We start from the raw sequence: 17,976 nt of genomic DNA, 5'->3' as shown, positions 1-17,976 counted from the left end.
GCTGTTGAAAAAACATTAGAAATGCAAGACAGTAAATACCAAGGTTTACTGTGCATCTCCTTTTTTTAGCACCAGAGAGATATCCTTTCGGAAAATTTCAATATTTAAAAAAACCCAACCAGACATATATGTTAGACATCTATGAAATATCATCACAGAAAATTTAAATACTTCTGAAAACTGAAATTCAGACAGTAAAAAATATAGTTTTATGAAGATTATGATCTTTATTTCACTGTGGTTGTCCTTTAAATTTTGTATTCTTTTCAATCATTTCAGTAAGTTAAATACAAGAAGCAGAAAGGAAAACTGACAAAATTACAGTGTTTCTTCCTTAAGAATTTTAAACTAACTCCTCTCTCTAAGCATTCAATTTGATATGTACCCTGTATTATATTCCATGTATTAGAACTAACGACTAAACAAATTTATTTACAAAAAACATAGCTGTTGTTTAAAACATTCACAGCAACCACAGTTTTTTCCTACAGAGCACAATTTAGAATGATCTGATTTGTATTTTCATTACTTAAGCAAGTAAAGTTATTCCTTTCGTTTTTCAATTTATGTATTTTTGCTAGTACCTCAATAAAATCATTTTTTAAAAAAAGGATAATGTTAAATTGACAGTGAAATCAATCCTTCAAATTAGTAGTTTGTTGAATCCCCCTAAGAAATTGCGTAAGGGCATTATACAGATTAACACATATATGATTTTCCCCTTTTAAGGAAAGAGAGAGCAGAAATCATAGAGAAAAGCTGTCTGTGACAGTACTAGAACCCTTTTTCCCCAAGCCTGTTTTGTAGGAGCAGTTTGCTGGATTTATAATTCTTCTGATCCTAATTTCTATTTAGTGACTGTAGTTTCAACTGGTAGAAAATGCCCAATTTATGCTTCATAAGCACAACGGATGAAATTCAGGTACAGAAGCACACATAGAAATTGATGTGATTTTGGATTTAGTCTCTTCAAAATGTACTAGCCACAGCCCAAAACGAGAAGATGCCTTAAAATGTTTAGGTATCTCTGAGGCACTCCTGCCTCTGAGCCCTTCCTGGCCTAAAAGATGCCTTCCCTCTGGCTCATTTGCCTCTTGAAGTCCTCTCCCTGTCCTCCTGTCTCTGTTCCCAGCCACCACCAGACCGACTCAGTCCAATTCCCACGGCTGGCAGGAGATTCTTGGGAACTTTCTATTTGCCTTTATCCTCCTCCGGGGACATGACCTAAGTTATACCCACACCTGCCCTTTTCTTAGGCTGTGGGCTGCTGCTGCTGTGGCCAGAATTGCACTGAATACAGCAGAGATTCCCTAAACCTGCACAGACTGCTGAAAAGCAATTCCCACCAGCTAAGGATCATGCTCCATATGCTCAAATTCCCTGCTGCAACACCTTTTTCTCCCTGGCCTCTGGAGACATAGCATGTCACGTTACCCACGGAATAGACAGGGTATAGCAAAGCACACTTGTGTGTGACAGAAGTCACAGGCAGGCTGTTCTACAACATACCTAACATTTCACCCTCTGAATACACAGTATTTTTAAAAGTTCACATGCAGGTGCAAGTGGAGGGATCTCTATAATGCTCTTTTTTCTTGAGGTATTTTCTTTCCTCCCTTTTTAGTTTTATTAACAGGAGAAAAAACAAATACAATTTTGCACTAAATCCGAACGTTCAGAATAAGAGACAAGAACGAAAAAAGGTTTTCGATATGTCTGATGAAAAATGAGACTTATTTTAGTGAACATGCTATTGCCTCAATACCAAGGGAAAAGCACTCGTCATTAGAGAAATGAATTGCTCAGCTGTTTATAAGGAAAAAGCTCTGGGGGAATTTCTCAAGGCCCAAACCACAAAGCATTGCAGGGTTATGCAAACATATGTTGCAGGTGTTTTAGGGTAGACAGGTGGGAAAACCTCAGCTACTGAAAAATATTCCACTTAATAGATTGTATCTGAAACTAGATAACCTCAGTGCAACAGAGAAAAAACCAAAACCAGCAGCAGTGAATTCTACACCCAGACAGCAATAGGCTTACCAAAATAATCATCTCACTAGTGTCAAATTGGACCTTTTAAAACTAGTTTTTTCTATTATGTTAAACAAATGCTGCCAAACATTTATCTTTTTTTTCCTAAACTACTAATACTTTACACTGAAACTAAAGAGGAGACTGAATCAAACATATATAAAAAGAAGAGAAGGATAATGATGCAACGTGGTTCTATTTATTTAAACAGTTATTTTTAAGGAGCTAATATGCTTCTTTTTCCCCTCTTCAGCTGACAAGGCAATATTGGATTTTTTCATAATTCTTGTGCTGCCTAAGTATTACACTTCTATTTTTTAATTAAAATTCTATTATTTTCTCTTTCATTTATTTCTAATGAAAGTTGGAGGATCATGTGACTGCAAATTCAGTAAGGACTGGGAGGTCAGGAAAGGTTTACCTTTTCCTGCTAGATCGCCTATGCTTCTTTCTTCAATAATGACACAAACATGGCAAAAATTTGGACTGGGAACAGAGCTGAAATATGGCAGCTGAGATGTGGATAAGGTATACAGTTTGTTCAGTTCAGCAGAAGTTTTTCTTTTAGGCGCTAATAATTAATATGAAGTGCTTACTATTATCTAATAGCCTAGAGAGAGAATTTCACCTTTCCTCTTTTTATTCTTTTGTCAGATATTCAAGCAGCTGTCTCCATTCCACATGACCAGACTTACACAGTATAAGCAATGGTTTAACATTAAAGATGCATATCACAATATTTTGCATACTAAAAAACCAACCCACTCCAAACTCCAGAGCACTGAAAGCAAATGCCATTCCCCAAACAAAACTTCCCTTTCACCCTTTAAGTCTCCTCTTCCTTTATTATACCTTCTGCAGAACAAGCAACCTGCTGGAGCACAAATGGTATTTCATCCACCTATGAACCCATGAGTTAAATACTTATTAGGATAAAAAAAGCCCCAGTGAGACATTAAACAACATAATGTGCTATTGCCAATTCAAAAGTGGTTCAAGGCCAAGAGCGAGATATTATCTAAAACACAGGCTGATAGTCTGTCTCTATCGACCCTCTGTATGAAAGCAGAACACTATGAAGGGTACCCTGTACAGAACTAATAAAGAATTTCCTTTAATCACAGGAGCCAGGAGATCCATGCAGTAATACTGGTGTTGGCAAAGGAAAACCATAATCCGCAAACCGGGAATAATGCTTCCTGTTTACATTTTTCAGAAGATGCTAAGGATTTCAATCATGGAACTTGTTATTTACAATGCAGTAACAGCATGAAGAATTATCAGGTTTAGTCGTTTCTTAAGAAAATTAGTGAGTTGGCTTTTTTCTTTTTTTTTTTCTCTTTTTTTTTTTCTAAAACACCAAAATTTCCCAGAAAGAACTGAAAAGGAAAGAAAATTCAGTTAACTGGGTCAAGGAAGGAAGAAACCCCTGAACTCTGATCAAGCTGAAATAAATTATCTCCAGTTTTGTTACATGACAACCCTCCATTCCCCTGGCAACTAGAAACTTCAGACACCAGGAAGATATTTTAAATACTGTGGGTTATGGTCTGTTTTTAACTTCATACACACATATTTTCTCTCACACGGGCATTCTATGACAAGAGATGAAAAACTGAAAAAAATAAAAATGAGATTTAAAAATGCTTCAGTGACTTGACTGAAAGAAATTTCTAGTTGTGTATTTTGGCTTCTTGTCCTAACCACTTGGGAAGCCTTCTTCTCTTTCATTTATAGTATTACAGCCTATTACGTTTTAACAGGTAGATCAAATCCTACCAAATCAGTTTTTATTTATATTCCAGACAAAAAGACTCCGACCTGCCAACGTTCAAGTTCATAACCTGCGTAAAATCTCCATCTTGCACCAACAGACTCGCTTAAGTACCTTTTAAATCTGCCTCTTAATTTAGTTGCCTAGTTTTCAGCTGAACCCTTGGTTTTAAGAAGTAAATTAACTAAATAGTAAGGTATAAATCTGACAGTGTTCAGCCCTACCCCATGACAGATTTATGCTCTGGCATCTTGCAGCCCTGCACGGTTGGAACGGGAGTTTTACAACATTGTGGAGGAAAGCTCCAGGCTTTTGAAGGGAACACACAGCAAGCCTTGCTTTAAACCCTGGAATGCTCCAAATTATGAGATTTAAAATATGACATCTTTATGTACAGAAAAGCTCCCACATTATGGTTTTATTGGCACTCGTTTTGGACAACCTGCATAACTCACTGATGGCTTTGTGAGTAATGCAGTTATCCGAAGCTTATACTTATAAAACCCTTATAACCACACTTAGAGCATTCTCTAGATACATGCTTGTACACAAATCTCACATATCAGGGAAAAACAAGAACATTTTAAGGTGCTATTTGGTTATTTCTGCTACGTGGAAAAGAAACAGATTAATTTATGTTCTGCATGTAATGTGCTACGTAAACCACTTGAAAAAGGTCCCCAGGGGAGTGAAAAAAGCTCATTCACCGAGCCCCATGCACACACCACAGCAAAAGGAATATGACATCCAAGTCTTTTCCTCTGAAACACAGAGAGAAGCTAAGGTCTTGGTGCTGCAGGATGAGCAACCCCTTTCATTTTAGGACTCTAGTGATGATCCTGCAGAGCCATTTTGATCACTACTGCTCCTTAAAAAGACAAAGGACAAAGACATAACATCTCCAAGCCATCTTCCATAAAAAGTTAGAGCAAAGGATAAAATGTACGATTCCCAGTTCTATCTTGGTAAGTATTTTGCTCTTTCAGAGAAGTGCTTCCCAATACAAATGTACTCAAATAGTTTTGATTACAATTAATACATTAATAATGATTATAAAATATATAGGTATACAAGTAGTATATCTCCACTTATATCAGAAGAGACTGAACTCTAATTCCATCATAATAGATTGTATATGATTCAGTAACTAATCTTTCATACATTATTGAAAAGTTATGAATCTATTTTTATATAACAGTTTGTATTTTGAAAATTTTAGTCAAATAAGAACTTTTGATTAGGTAGAATCAGAGCACTCTAAGTGCTTCCTTTTGATAAGTTACCTTGCAAATGAGAAGTGATTAATTGAATTGTCAGGTTGCACATAAGAACCTTAATCACCTCACTCTAACACTGTTAAATACATTTTATTAGTGTAGTTTTTGTAAGTAACATTATTACTCTTTAGGAGAGGGTCAGGAGCTTTAGAAGACTTTTTAAACAGAAGTAAATGAATAATTTGAAAGAAACAGCCCCAAGAAATTCAAAAGCAATCAGTTTTATTGGTAGCTAAAGTAATTAGGAGCTTAAAGTGCTTCAACTTCTTGCTTTAGTGTCAAGTTCAATCAGAATTGCTTTTACTTTGCTCTGAGGATATCAACTTGCACAAATAGAAGGAACAATTTAAAAGTTGTGGCTTCCAAAGAGAACTTCCTCTTCCATCTTGCCTCTCTAAAGTACTTGCCCTTATCATGACAAAGCTTATGAATTCCCAGTGAATATTATCGGGAATGCTGACCAGCACAGGATTCCTTCCTTACTTCCAAGTTTTCCCCCCTTGCCCCTCTGTCCCGAACCTGATGTTGCCACATCTCATGCCTTCTGATTAATATGAAAAGACACCTTGATAAAAAGTATAATTAGGAATTCATCAGAGATGATTAAAATTGCAAACATTGTTTTTTATTTGTATTTGCAATTGGCCCAATGGCTGATTAGCAAGTAGTTGTCTTGACTATTTATTGAAAAATGCGTATGTTACTTGCTATTGGATGTCAGCCAAAAGTAGAAGCAATGGTGCCTAAGTCCCCTTTAGCCATCACCTCTGAAGGACTCTGCACCTCTCCACCCACCCAGAAATCCCCAGCCACAGCACCCACTCCTCCCTGCCCTCAAGGCCGATGGCTCTCCTTGTTGCTGGGCCACCCAAGAGAGGCAAGCAGAACAACTAAGTCACCTTGCTGGGGTCTGCTCTCACTGCCAGCAGTGAGAGCAGCACCATCTTGCTCATCCCCACACAAAGCTGGGACAAGTCCTTGGCTTCTACAGCATCTTACCTGTGGCACAGCTTTCTCTTAACTACGAGAGGTGTCACTGTTCTGGAAGCTTGGCTTTATTCTGTATTATTTCCCACCACATTCCTATTAATTTAGATGTAATGGCTGTTTAACAAAGAGGGATACAGCATTTGTGGGTTCTTAACCACAAAACTGGCCTGTGCATGCAACACCAAGGAGAGAACACCACTTGGGAACTGCATCACCACTGGCAATCTAAGAGATCAGGTTTCTCCCTCGAGTGATGACTACTGTGTTACATATGGTAGTGAGGAATGAGAACGACTTAGAAAGATTTCTCATTTGAAAAGATGACTAATCAAGCGCGTTCCAAGTTTCTTTCCTGAAAATATTGCTTGTGGCATACAAGTTGTCTGTTGTCTGAAGTAGTCTATTTTATGGTTGATAGATTAAATGGTTAATGTATCAGTGGAGATTGCACTGAACTTTGAAAGAGTTGAGAAAGTTATGGTACTACGAGTATTGACCACATAGCCTTTTTATATTTTAAAATACATAGGTGCACTGGGAATGAAGGTTTTGAAACAAACTTACAAAAACGAAGTGGATTTTTAATTCATGGTACACTTACTATTTTTATGTGGTACTATGGCAACATGGTTATTCCAAGTAATTTATCATTAAACTCTTAGCTGCCTGTCATACCTTATTCTATTAATGACACACAATAACCGAATATTTAAATCAATAATTTTTAAAACAAAGCATAGACTATCTTCTTGGAAAATGCAAGTTTCTGATTTTAAGAACATGAACAAAGAACAAGTTAGTATCATGGCTTTTACATGTAAAATATATGCAATTCTAAGTCATATAGGCCCACAATAAAAAAGCTTAGCATGCAGTTAAAGAAAAAAATTGTATCAATAAATCAACTGTATGTTGATTTATTTAAAGTGAAGTGTTTAGATTACATCCAACCTCATTGTATTTGCAAATGGGAATGCTAGACCATCAAAATGCTTGAGTTCCCTACAGGAACTGAATGTGGTTATAAAACCAGAGGTTGAGTTGAAGATGGTGACACATTTTTGTTCATAAAAATCTATCTACCATGCATTAAACATAGATCTTAAAGTTACAGAAATTAAGGCAAATAGAAGTTCTCCGTGAATCACCGAAAGTATGTGAATTCATTTTTTCTTTCCCTAAAGTCCCTGTCTCCCAGATAAAGAGATACGTATTAGCTTTTCTGGAAAACCTTGTTTCCTTTATCAGTCATATCCCATGTCAAAGCAACTTCGTATAGGTGACATTACTTGTACCGCCACCTCCATAGTGCACTGGGATATTCATTATCCCAGCTTCCCGATAACTTACTTTTCATGCATCTAACCCCTCTAATGTATTATTGCTTCTGAAATATCAGTCACATTCTTCATGATCAAAACCAAAAAGCAAAAAGCAAATGTTTGTTCAGAGTCCCCCTCCCCCCTTGCTGGTACCCCTGCACCGAAATGGACCTGCACCCCAGCGGTACCTCCGCGTGGAGGTACAAATTAATGAGCTGCTAATGCCCAAACCGCGCCAGATCCCGACTTCTGATTGGCTGCAATCTGGTCATTAAAGAGAGGCAATTAATGCCAGATTGCACACACAATGCTAACAAACAAACAAAACAACCCCAAGCCTGCTTTTCTCCTGCCACAAACGGCAAAACAACAATACTGACATAACGGCAGCGTTCAAAGGACAGTTGCAGCTCTGCAGCAGCACCTCAGTTAATGAGTGTATAGAAAAGAATTTATCTGAAGAAGAAGAAAGTGAAACTCAACAGCCTTTCAGGCACATGAAAACCAGTTTGGAGAAAACTCTGAGACGGTGGCAGCTACTTAAGAAGAAAATTCAGCTGAAAATAAATGTACAAAGAGTTCGGCTCAAAATTTCAGCAGTGTGTTTTCTCCTTGTCACATTGCTCAGATAGTGAATAGTGTTAAAAGCCAGAATGCAGATTTTTCCAACTAATCGTTAGATGAGTGATCATGACCATATTTTATTGCTTAAGTTTTCTGGCAGTACCTGTAATTTCAGTCACGACGAACTAATATGACTTCTTAGAAATGTCATGTATGCTTCTCCATGGATTTTGTTAGAATTTTATACTATTATATAGCCACCTTCACTGTCAGCAAATAGCTTAAAATACTATGTTGAGAAAATATCAACAGCAGTAACTAGAATATTATTAGCATAAACAACAAATAATTTCCATCAACCAAGCATATTCTTTTCTTTCTTTTTTTCTTTTTTTTTTTTTTTTAATTGATGGCTTATGATAAAAGGTGTCTCCACTGAATTAAACTCTTAACTAGCTTGTTCAATGACTAGGGTAACTCACCACGCTAAAATATCTGAAAGCAAGCTTATTTTACAAGAATACTAAGAATAAATACAATAAACTTTGAGACAAAGCACAGTTGTCAGGTTCTTAGTATGCGATGCAAAACTATAATATTCTGCGTAGTGCTTCAGTTTTCTAATAAGTCATTCTGATAAGGTTAACACTTCAACATATCTAAACATACAAATACGAACACCCAAAGATGAAAATTACTTTGCTTATGTCGCTGTATTAGAATTTTATTTGCTAAAGGGTGAAAACAGATTTTCAAAATTCACAGTTAACTTAAAACAATAGTTTTAAACCTTTTATTCCTAGCCCTGGCTGCCTTCAGGAAGGAAAGAACATCTGGTTATTTAAGGAACACAATATGTTCACATTTTCTATGACTTTTGTTTCTAATTGGTTTTTTAAATTTTTTTTTTATTTGAACAACTCTAGTTAGAACTATGTTTTTTAATCACTTTATATTTTTCCACTGCCCTGTCTCCGTATCTCTACTTCTTAATTTTGCAGCCTTTGCTTTGAAAATTAACAGTGTTCAGTGGTTTTGATAAGGAAAAAAAAATGAAGAAAATGAGCCACTCGTGGTGTATTAAATATGCAGACACACACCTTCAGTAAATGCTTTTGGATATACATAAAAGAACCTTCCCTTATTTTTTTCATTTCATATATACATAGTTTTAATAGCCCATTCTTCCATAAGAAGCTCTACTTTTATATTCAGAAGGACTGTAAGTGCATAGAAGTTACTTTAATATAAATAATTGAGGCAATTATCTGCTCAAAGATTAGAAATGTGAAACAAACACTCTGCTAAGCAGGTTAACTTATCACCCTATGCAAAGACAACAACACTGATTTGAGCTTTTCATTGCACATTTTCCTAAGAAATGGAGCTAGCCAAATGCAGAAAAGGCTGAAATTCAATTATTCTGCATCGATCCATACTCATGCCTGTAAAATCAGTATCTCTCAGGCCCCCCCTCAGAGGCAGGTGCATTAACTTGTTTTCAGCTATTACAGTGATGTGTATTTCTTTTCTGTGGCACTGAAAAATATCAGGGATGTGGTATCTAAAATGCCCCCTCATCTAAACTGCCAACTGGGGTTCACAAAGTGAAAAGGAGAGCTGCTTGCAAGCATTAGGGTTTAGTAGTTAGTGGCAAGCACTAATTACTTTTCATATTATTTTTAATACTGGATAACGCTAAGGCTTCTGGTAAGGTTTGATTCCACGAAAGGTCAAGAAATTGTACTTGTCCATCTGTAAGAAAAAAAAGCCACCTATCTTTTAAGTACAGCTTTCTGCTGACATTTCAGTTGCTCTCCTGGTGATGACTGCAGTGAAAAGAAACAAACAAAATGTGACAGGTTCGTGAAGCCAAAGTTTAGCTCTCCTGATAGACTACAACACAAATAAGGAAGAGGGAGATACCTGTTATGTCAGATCAAGGAAACTAAAGAAATAGTAGATGTAATTAGTTGTGTAAACCCAGATTATCTCCAGAATTGGAAGTTACAGATGGAAAGGTCCATCTATCTACTTCATCATTTACAACAAGATTGTTCTTTAAGAACCCTTCAGTTTTATGTACATAGTACCTTTCTTAGTCCAAATACCCCACAACCTTCCATGTGTAAGACTTTTTGGCATTTACCCAGCTGCAAAAATAATATGAAAGACAATATATGTTAGCAAACCTGCAAGAGGCAAATTCCTGTTTGTTTCTGGCGATGACTTCTAAACTACTTTTCTTGTCCAGCTGAGATTTAAAGCTCCAAGGAGCAGAAAGCAAGCCTCTCTCAGATATTTGGAACAACAGTTAACACTCTTGGTATGTTCAACAAATAATGAAATAAGCCATTGGACCATGCAACAGTGTCCCAGAGAAGAGTTCCCTGCTTTCACATATTAAAACCCAAGTGAAATCTTGGAAGAAATGCCACACAGAACAATTCAGCCCTGGATAAGGAGAAATAAAATTTCACTGAACCAAATGTAATTTCCTATTAGAAACCAGAAGCTAGTGATGGAGAAAAGCACAGGAAAATATCAAAGAAGGAAGAAAAATCATTAAGCACTGAACTTGCTAATCACCACTTACAAGTTACACTACTAACTAAAATCTCTTTGTCATTTCTTCCTATCTCCTTTTATCTGGAATAAGGGTAAATTGAATTATTTTCATGCAGATAGTAAAAAAAAGGTATTATAATTTTCTCACTTATATTGGTATATAATCTGTGCACCAACTTAGACTCCTAGAGCACCATGATGCCTTGTTAAGTCTTCCCTTCCCTTTCATGGAATGAAAAATTTTGACAGACTTGCAAAATTTTTATGCATAGGTCTTACAGAATATCAAGACTTCTATTACAGAAATATGGAAAAAAGTGGATTGAACAAACATAAAAAATTAATTGAACAGACTGATATGGGAGACTTAAAATCATACCTAGGAAAACATAAGAAACAGCTACTCAAGTCATAGTCTTGAAAATGTATTTCTTTCTCAGATCAGGAGTTATTTTTTATTTTAGAATGATCCTTTAGAACATTTCTACTTCCTTATTATAAGAAGTCCTGATCTTTTTATGGAGTCTCAACCCAAAGACTCAACATAAAATGAAAGGTGGCTGAAGTCCTTAGGTCTCTGGAAATCACAGCTTCCTAACTTTCACAGTATTTCCCAAGCAGATAAGTATAGCTCAGAAATGAGGAACAACTGCATATTTAAATTGACAAAGCAACGACCACTCTTTGCATCAAAGAGCTTTAAGTTCTCAGTCACCTGAGCAAAAGGAGAACTACATGAAAGACACAGTAGGAACTACATCCAATATTTTTCTGAAAGGTGTTCAAGGCACACCTGAGAATGTTAATTAATAGAACACTAGGCCTTATGAGCCTGACAACTTCATTCTGTTGGAGACAAGAGCATAAGGAGTGAAATAGTGATCAAGCCTCTTTTGTGGCAAGTTGGTTGTTTATTTTTGCCCCCTTCAGCTGATATCTTTTATACTGCCTAGTGTGTTTTGGAGGACAGCTGAATAATTAGTAATTACTTTATCTTTTAACATATCTTGTTCAATAAATGACAGATTACATATTGCATTCAGTTTGACATCTTAGCAAAATATTCCTCCCGCTGTATCTTTCTTCTAAAAAATATTTCTATCTTATTTTGTTAAGAAAGTACATAAATAAATGCTGGGCAGTCTGATTTCACAGACTGCTGCCAAAATCTTAAGAAAGATTCCTAAGATCTAACGTTAGAAACTTTATTACATACTGAAAACATGATACACTTTACTTCTCATCATGAAAGAAATCTTTGTGCCTGAGAGGAATGAAGAAAGCAGCTGTAAGGATGCAGACTTCTGCGAAGAACTGATATAGAAAAAACAAAGAGACAATTTTTTTCTTAATCCATAAGAGTGTAAACATTGGTACTGAATGAAATTTTGCAGAAGGCAGTCAGAGTGCAGAAGTGATGCATTTTTTGCTTTCAAAGATGTTGTGCATCAAGAAGATGAGGGAAATCAGACTTTACACTGGCAACCTACTAATGGGACGTGTACAAAGACAGTTCAAAACCAGCAGCACAAATTCTGCTATCTGCCAAAGATCTGAGTATGCAGAGATTACAGTGTACAGCTTCATCCCAAGCACTTTATCCCCTCTACTCTGGGTGTCTCCTGTATATTATACCCACACACATACATATGCCATTCTAAAACAGCGAGAGGTTTGCTTTTTTTTTTTTATAGATGAGTATATCAGAAACTGTATGCTAGTAATAGGTGACATAAAAGTTATGAATTTATACATTTTATTCATGTGAAGCTTTACAGGCTCTAACATTAGACTCTTGTTTTTAGCTGAAAACCATCACATAACTATGTGTAGTAGTGCTTTAAGGATTAACAGTGATTAATCTGCAGAAATCCCACGGGAAAGGTCTTTCAGATAAAATTGCATGATGGTTTCTATACAGCTTACTAGGTTTTATATAGTAACACTACTGTTTCCCTCAAAAGTATACTTCATCATGAAAGACGTCTGTGCTGAATACCAAGCAAAGATATTTTAAAGAGCATAAACATCTGCAGTTACTAGAGCTCCTGGATAACTTTGATAAAATGTCCTTTAAAGAGTAAAGGAACTTGTTTCTACTCTGTTACCAGCTCTTTCTTTCACCTCTTTTGTTAGGTAAGAAGAAACTTGAACTATCATTTAGTAGCCAAAATGTAGGTTGTTATTAACTTCACAGCATTTAGAACATTTTATTACAGTGATTTATTCCCTGTATTTACAGAGCAATCTCACCTTTGGATCTCGGAGAAAAAGTGCTCTTAGGATAAGGGAGTGAACGTCTCCAATGGGTGGGTAATGCATCAGAAGTCCCAAACAGGTCTGATAATTACTTGAAATCACTACAACGAAAACAAAATTAAAAAAAAAAAAAAGAGAGAGGGAGAAAAAATATTACTATCTTATTTTGATATTGCATTACTACCTTTTCCAGTAAATTCATTACAGTTCAGATTCAGCTGTCTTTTCCCACATGGTCTCTCAGAACTCAAGCAGTGCTGAGAGTAAAAGAAGATACTATATAATAAAGCTTCATGACTACACTTGGTTCAATATAATTAAGGACACATTTAGCTCCAGATTTAGATGCCTAAAGCACCTAAATGTGCACCTAAAGCCTGTCCGAGTCAGTGGAGGTCAGGGCAATACAGTCAGTGGAGCTTGAAAACTAGTCCTGCACTTCAAAATGGACACTGAGTTTTCAGACATTGGATGACTACAGAAATCTAAATTTAAGTACGATAATTTGTGGTTATGGCTTTATGATAACTTTGCCCCGCTCTGACAAGTCTTTGCTGAAGTATCTTTTATGTTGTTCTTATATACATATATAAATACACACACACACACTCTCTCACATACATACACATACATAAAATTATGTCTACAATTCCTTGTTTTCTCATAAATCAGAAACTTCACAAAATGTTCAGGAAAAAGGGAAAAGACTAGATTTTAATTTCATAAATAATTAAAAATACATAATACCATTAACTTTTTTAGAGTTTTTTTCACTTATTCAGGAAGTTTATAATTTTGTTGTAATTTTGCTTGATTTTATCTGAATCTATGTAAGTGTACTCTATGGCTCTTTGCTTGTTGTCATCTTCTTGGTTGTTTGTTTTGTTTTGTTTTTTTTTTTTTTCCCAAATCAATCTAATTATGAGTGCAATTATTAAAGACATCTTTTCAAGCAGGTCTATGTAAACTACTTCATTTCTTTTCCACCATCTAAATCCAGGCAATCCATCTGCCACAGCTGTCAAAGCAATGCCTGTTAATGATGCTTCCACTGCAACATGAACACAGCCTTCAACAATAGTAATTGGAAATAAATTTCTAACAAACTTTACTATTCTGAGAACTTTAGCTATAGTACAAATACTTTTAATTAATCAGGGTCATTGCAAGCACAAAATTATTTTGAATCAATAAAAGGCAAAATAAAGGACAATTTTGCAGACAGAGAAATTTAAATGTTTTACTTTTTTCTTTCATGTGAATAAGCCTCATATCCTCCTGCACCTTACCTCCTTCAACAAGAGGATTATGGGGAAAAGATGCAGGACTGGGCAAAATGAATAATTATAATCTGTGTAAGGAACCACTTTATCATCTTCATTTCCGTTGCTGATCCGACAGCTTGTAATTTCATACATCTGCTTTCATTTGTAAAGCACTCACTTATCCTACTCATTCTTTATCTGTTCTGCCTGTTCTTTTTCCTACCCTTTGTTTTTCTTGTTCATATTCAGGTACCTGCTTTTTCTTCTTGAAGTCACAAAGCTGGCATAATGAACACAGTACAATGGGCTCCGTCAGAGATCTTTCAGAGTATAATACAAGCACCACATAGTACATACCCAATCAAACTCTCACATGTAAATCAAATTTAAGATGCTGAACTGCAGTTACGATCATGACGCCTTTTTACCAAAGCAAATAAAAACAGTGAATATTGATATTAAATGCTAAATAGTTTTATAAATAGTAGACAGTAAGACCAATGTATTTCTCTTTTGAACAGATCAGTGTGTGTTCTATTCGGCAGTGTAAACTTAAAATAAAAATACCCTTTATTTTTCCTGGGAGAGTTCCTTGCTGTCTTATAGGTATAGAGAAAAATAAATAATAAAAAAACGAATTTATTTTAATGGTGCAGACTTGACCCCTGACAAAAAACCCTTGCTACCCAATGAAAGTTAAAAAACTCCAGCACTATAGAGAGGAAGACTGGATAACTTTTATATACATATTTTTTTTTTTAATCTTCAGGGTTTTCCCCTCATATTCAGCTGCTCCCTTTTCATGTAGAAATCTTTACAGCAGAGAACACTATTGCCAGTGCTCTATTTGCTGGGGAATGCTGTGTTTGCCGAAACACCTCTTGTTTCAGAGTGATCCGTATGCTGCCCATGACCAGGCAAGTGTGCTCACAGCCAACACTATCCTGGGCTGCATCAAAAGCAGCGAAGCCAGCAAGTCAAGGGAGGTGATTCTCCCCTTTTACTCTGCTCGTTAGACCCCAGCTGGGTCCCCCAACACGAAGGATGTTGACTGGCTAGAGCAAGTCCAGAGGAGGGCCATAAAGGTGATCAAAGAGCTGGAGCACCTTGCCAAGGCAGACAGGGTGAGGGATTTGGGGCTGTTCAGCCTGGAGTAGAGGAGGCTCCAGGGAGACCTTTTCGGTGTCTCTCAGTGTATTAAGAGGGCTTAATACATAAACACAGAGAGAGTCTTTACCAGGGCCTGTGGTGAACTGACAAGGGCCAACAGTTTTAAACTGAAAGAGGATAGATTTAGACTGGACATAAGGAAGAAATTCTCTACTGTGAGGTTGGTGAGGCACTGGAATAGGTTTCCCAGAGAAGCTGTGGATGTCCCATCCCTGGAAGTGTTCCAGGTCAGTCTGGATGGGGTTTTGAGCAATCTGGTCTCACGGAAGATGCCTCTGCCCATGCCAGAGGATTGGATTAGATAATCTCTAAAGGAACTTTTCAACCCAAACCATTCTATGATTATTGTCTCATCAGGACAAAATGTATAATATTATACAACAGAGTGGGAATTTTCTTAAAAAATATAGAAAAAATACTACCAAAACAAAACTGAATATGCCTATCAGAGTTAAAAGGATTTCCAAGAATCATCCATAGGATGAAGTTTCTAAAAGGAGATTCTGTGCAATACAAATTTATCCATTCTCAGCAATAGCTGGATAGTGTTGAAGTTCAGTGGTGAACGGAGTGAACACTGTGTCCAGTTGCCTTGTATAAAGCTTACTGTACTTTTCCTTCATTCACTTGCTTAGTCAGAGTCATTAGTGGACCCAACTTCTATTGCAAACCACAAGTTCTTTCTTTCCCAAAGAAGAATGCTACTGGCATTTCTAGGGAAAGGAGTAGAGAAACTCCTCTACACAGAGAAAATAATCTTACTGTCCTTTGATAAATATTTGTTATTCAGTGCCCAGTGGAACATCAAATTGCTTTGTCCCTTCTGCTTTAGAAGAGACTCACATTTCTCTGTTGGTCCAATAACCATTCCTGGATACAAGCAGCAGTAATAGTGGTGGGAAACCTGAAAACTCACTGTACTGTCCTCAATAAAGTCCTAATTTACTAACACACGTAATTTCTTAAGAGTTAAATGTTTGGTGTCACTGATCCTATATCCAGATCACTTCCTAAGACTGGAAGGGTGGGACTACTTCCCCTTCCTGCTTTATGCATGGCCACGTTCTCTTTAGTAGGCCCTAAATGGAGTTAAACAGAGATAATATGAACATCTTGCACTGTAACGAAAATAACTAATCAGTTCCTCTAAAAAGAGATTGTGGCTTCTTATTTCCCTCAAAATATACAGAGTGCTTTTAGAAATAAAAACTACTTCCTAAAAATGGCCATACCTAGTCTTCAAGAGGAAACATGATAAAAATACTAACACTGATTAGTCAAAATTAGCCCCTGGTGCAATAATGACATTAGTTTCCTACGCAAAATACAGACAGGTCTTCCAGTTTGTTCATTCTTGTCCTTCTTGAAAGGAAGTACATAAAATACATTTATTTTTGCACTACGTTCTTCCTTCTACTTTGATTTCATCAACAACTGCATGTATATCCACAACGGTGAAAACAAAAGTAAATATCCATGCTTCTCATTTGACAGATTAAAAAAAAATTTTTTTTTTGCATTATTTTTCCAAAGAAACACAGGAAATAATTTATTAAAACTCACAGATACTCTGGTACAATCCTACATGTGGCTTGTGAGGATTGTCACTCTACAGACAAAGCTTTGCTTGGATACCGATGTAAAACTGAACAGAGCAGTTTAGAGAATGGCTGTGTACATGATTACGTATCTTTAATCTCTAAAATATATAAACAATAATCTGATAATCTAAATTCTCAAGGAGAATTGAATAACGCATTATTTGAGTAACAGAGGATTTCAAAACTAAAATAAAAATGAGAAGTATAGCAGAAATAACACTTTCTTAAAATCATGTCTTTGAGAGCATCATAATAGAGCACAGAAAAAAATCTTTCAATTCCCAAACCAGCAACTTCTCACCCATCCCTGAATGTGTTGGTATAAAAGAATCTGCATAATTTCTAAACTTTCAAATGCTTTTTGTACTTTACTGTTATAATTGCTTATTTTTAACACTTTTATAACCTAATATCTTAGGAACTCTATTATTTTTCCTATTGTTTCAAGGTTTTTAAACTCAAAATTTCCTGGCGGTTTATTTAAATATGATTATCATCATTGGATGGCTTGAGCTTATGTTTCCTTTCATCAAATAAAGAGAAGTCTTTATGAACTTATTTTATTTGAAAATGTGTTAAAAATTATTACAACACAACTCTGAACTCTGTTCAAAGCTCAAATATTATCAGCAATAAAAAAATGAGGAAAAATGGAAAACTTTTCTATTATGGATTTGTAAGAAAAACTTTTTTTATCAAATCAAGAACTGCAGACATAGCTATAGTTTGAGCTTGACTTTGGAAATATATTGAACTACAGTATTTATGACTGAATATTTTGTTTCACCATTCTGTTATGTAACTACCTAGGTCCAGCTATAGAACAAGAAGTTACTTATTACAGAAACAGTCAGTGTATGAAGTATTAGCTGTCCTGATGAGATGACTTCGCCTCTCATTTCGGCAAATGTACTCCACTGTAATGCTATTTACTATTCTATTTACTAAGCCTGGGGAGTTCAGAGAAAAAAGAGAGACTGATTTCATACAAATGCCCAGAACACATTTTTAGCTTGTATTTTAGTTAACTCATACTGATACTTGTACACGAGCACCACAAACCAAAAGAAAACAAACCCAGAGCTTTCCTCCCCCAAGAAGGGAGAGGATTTTTACAAGCACAGTCCTAACGTGCTTTTTTAAAAAAGATAAATA

General features: G+C 36.0%; 1 protein-coding gene across 3 annotated transcripts in view; it reads right to left on the bottom strand.

Moving 5' to 3' along the window:
* TBC1D5 (TBC1 domain family member 5) overlaps positions 1–17,976 on the bottom strand; it is a 287,567-nt gene that overhangs the window by 59,827 nt on the left and 209,764 nt on the right. For all 3 annotated transcript variants that reach the window (XM_027881829.1, XM_027881828.1, XM_027881830.1), the window contains one exon: positions 12,780–12,886. In XM_027881829.1, coding sequence (XP_027737630.1) covers positions 12,780–12,886 — 107 coding nt within the window. The remainder of the gene's footprint in view (positions 1–12,779; positions 12,887–17,976) is intronic.

This window comes from Empidonax traillii, unplaced genomic scaffold (genome assembly GCF_003031625.1).
Source record: "Empidonax traillii isolate 1590-97213 ecotype Southwest subspecies unplaced genomic scaffold, ASM303162v1 scaffold96:size1206935, whole genome shotgun sequence".
In the NCBI taxonomy this organism is placed as follows: domain Eukaryota; kingdom Metazoa; phylum Chordata; class Aves; order Passeriformes; family Tyrannidae; genus Empidonax; species Empidonax traillii.
The sequence above is the reverse complement of the archived record's forward strand: the minus strand, read 5'-3'. Positions and strand labels throughout refer to the sequence as shown.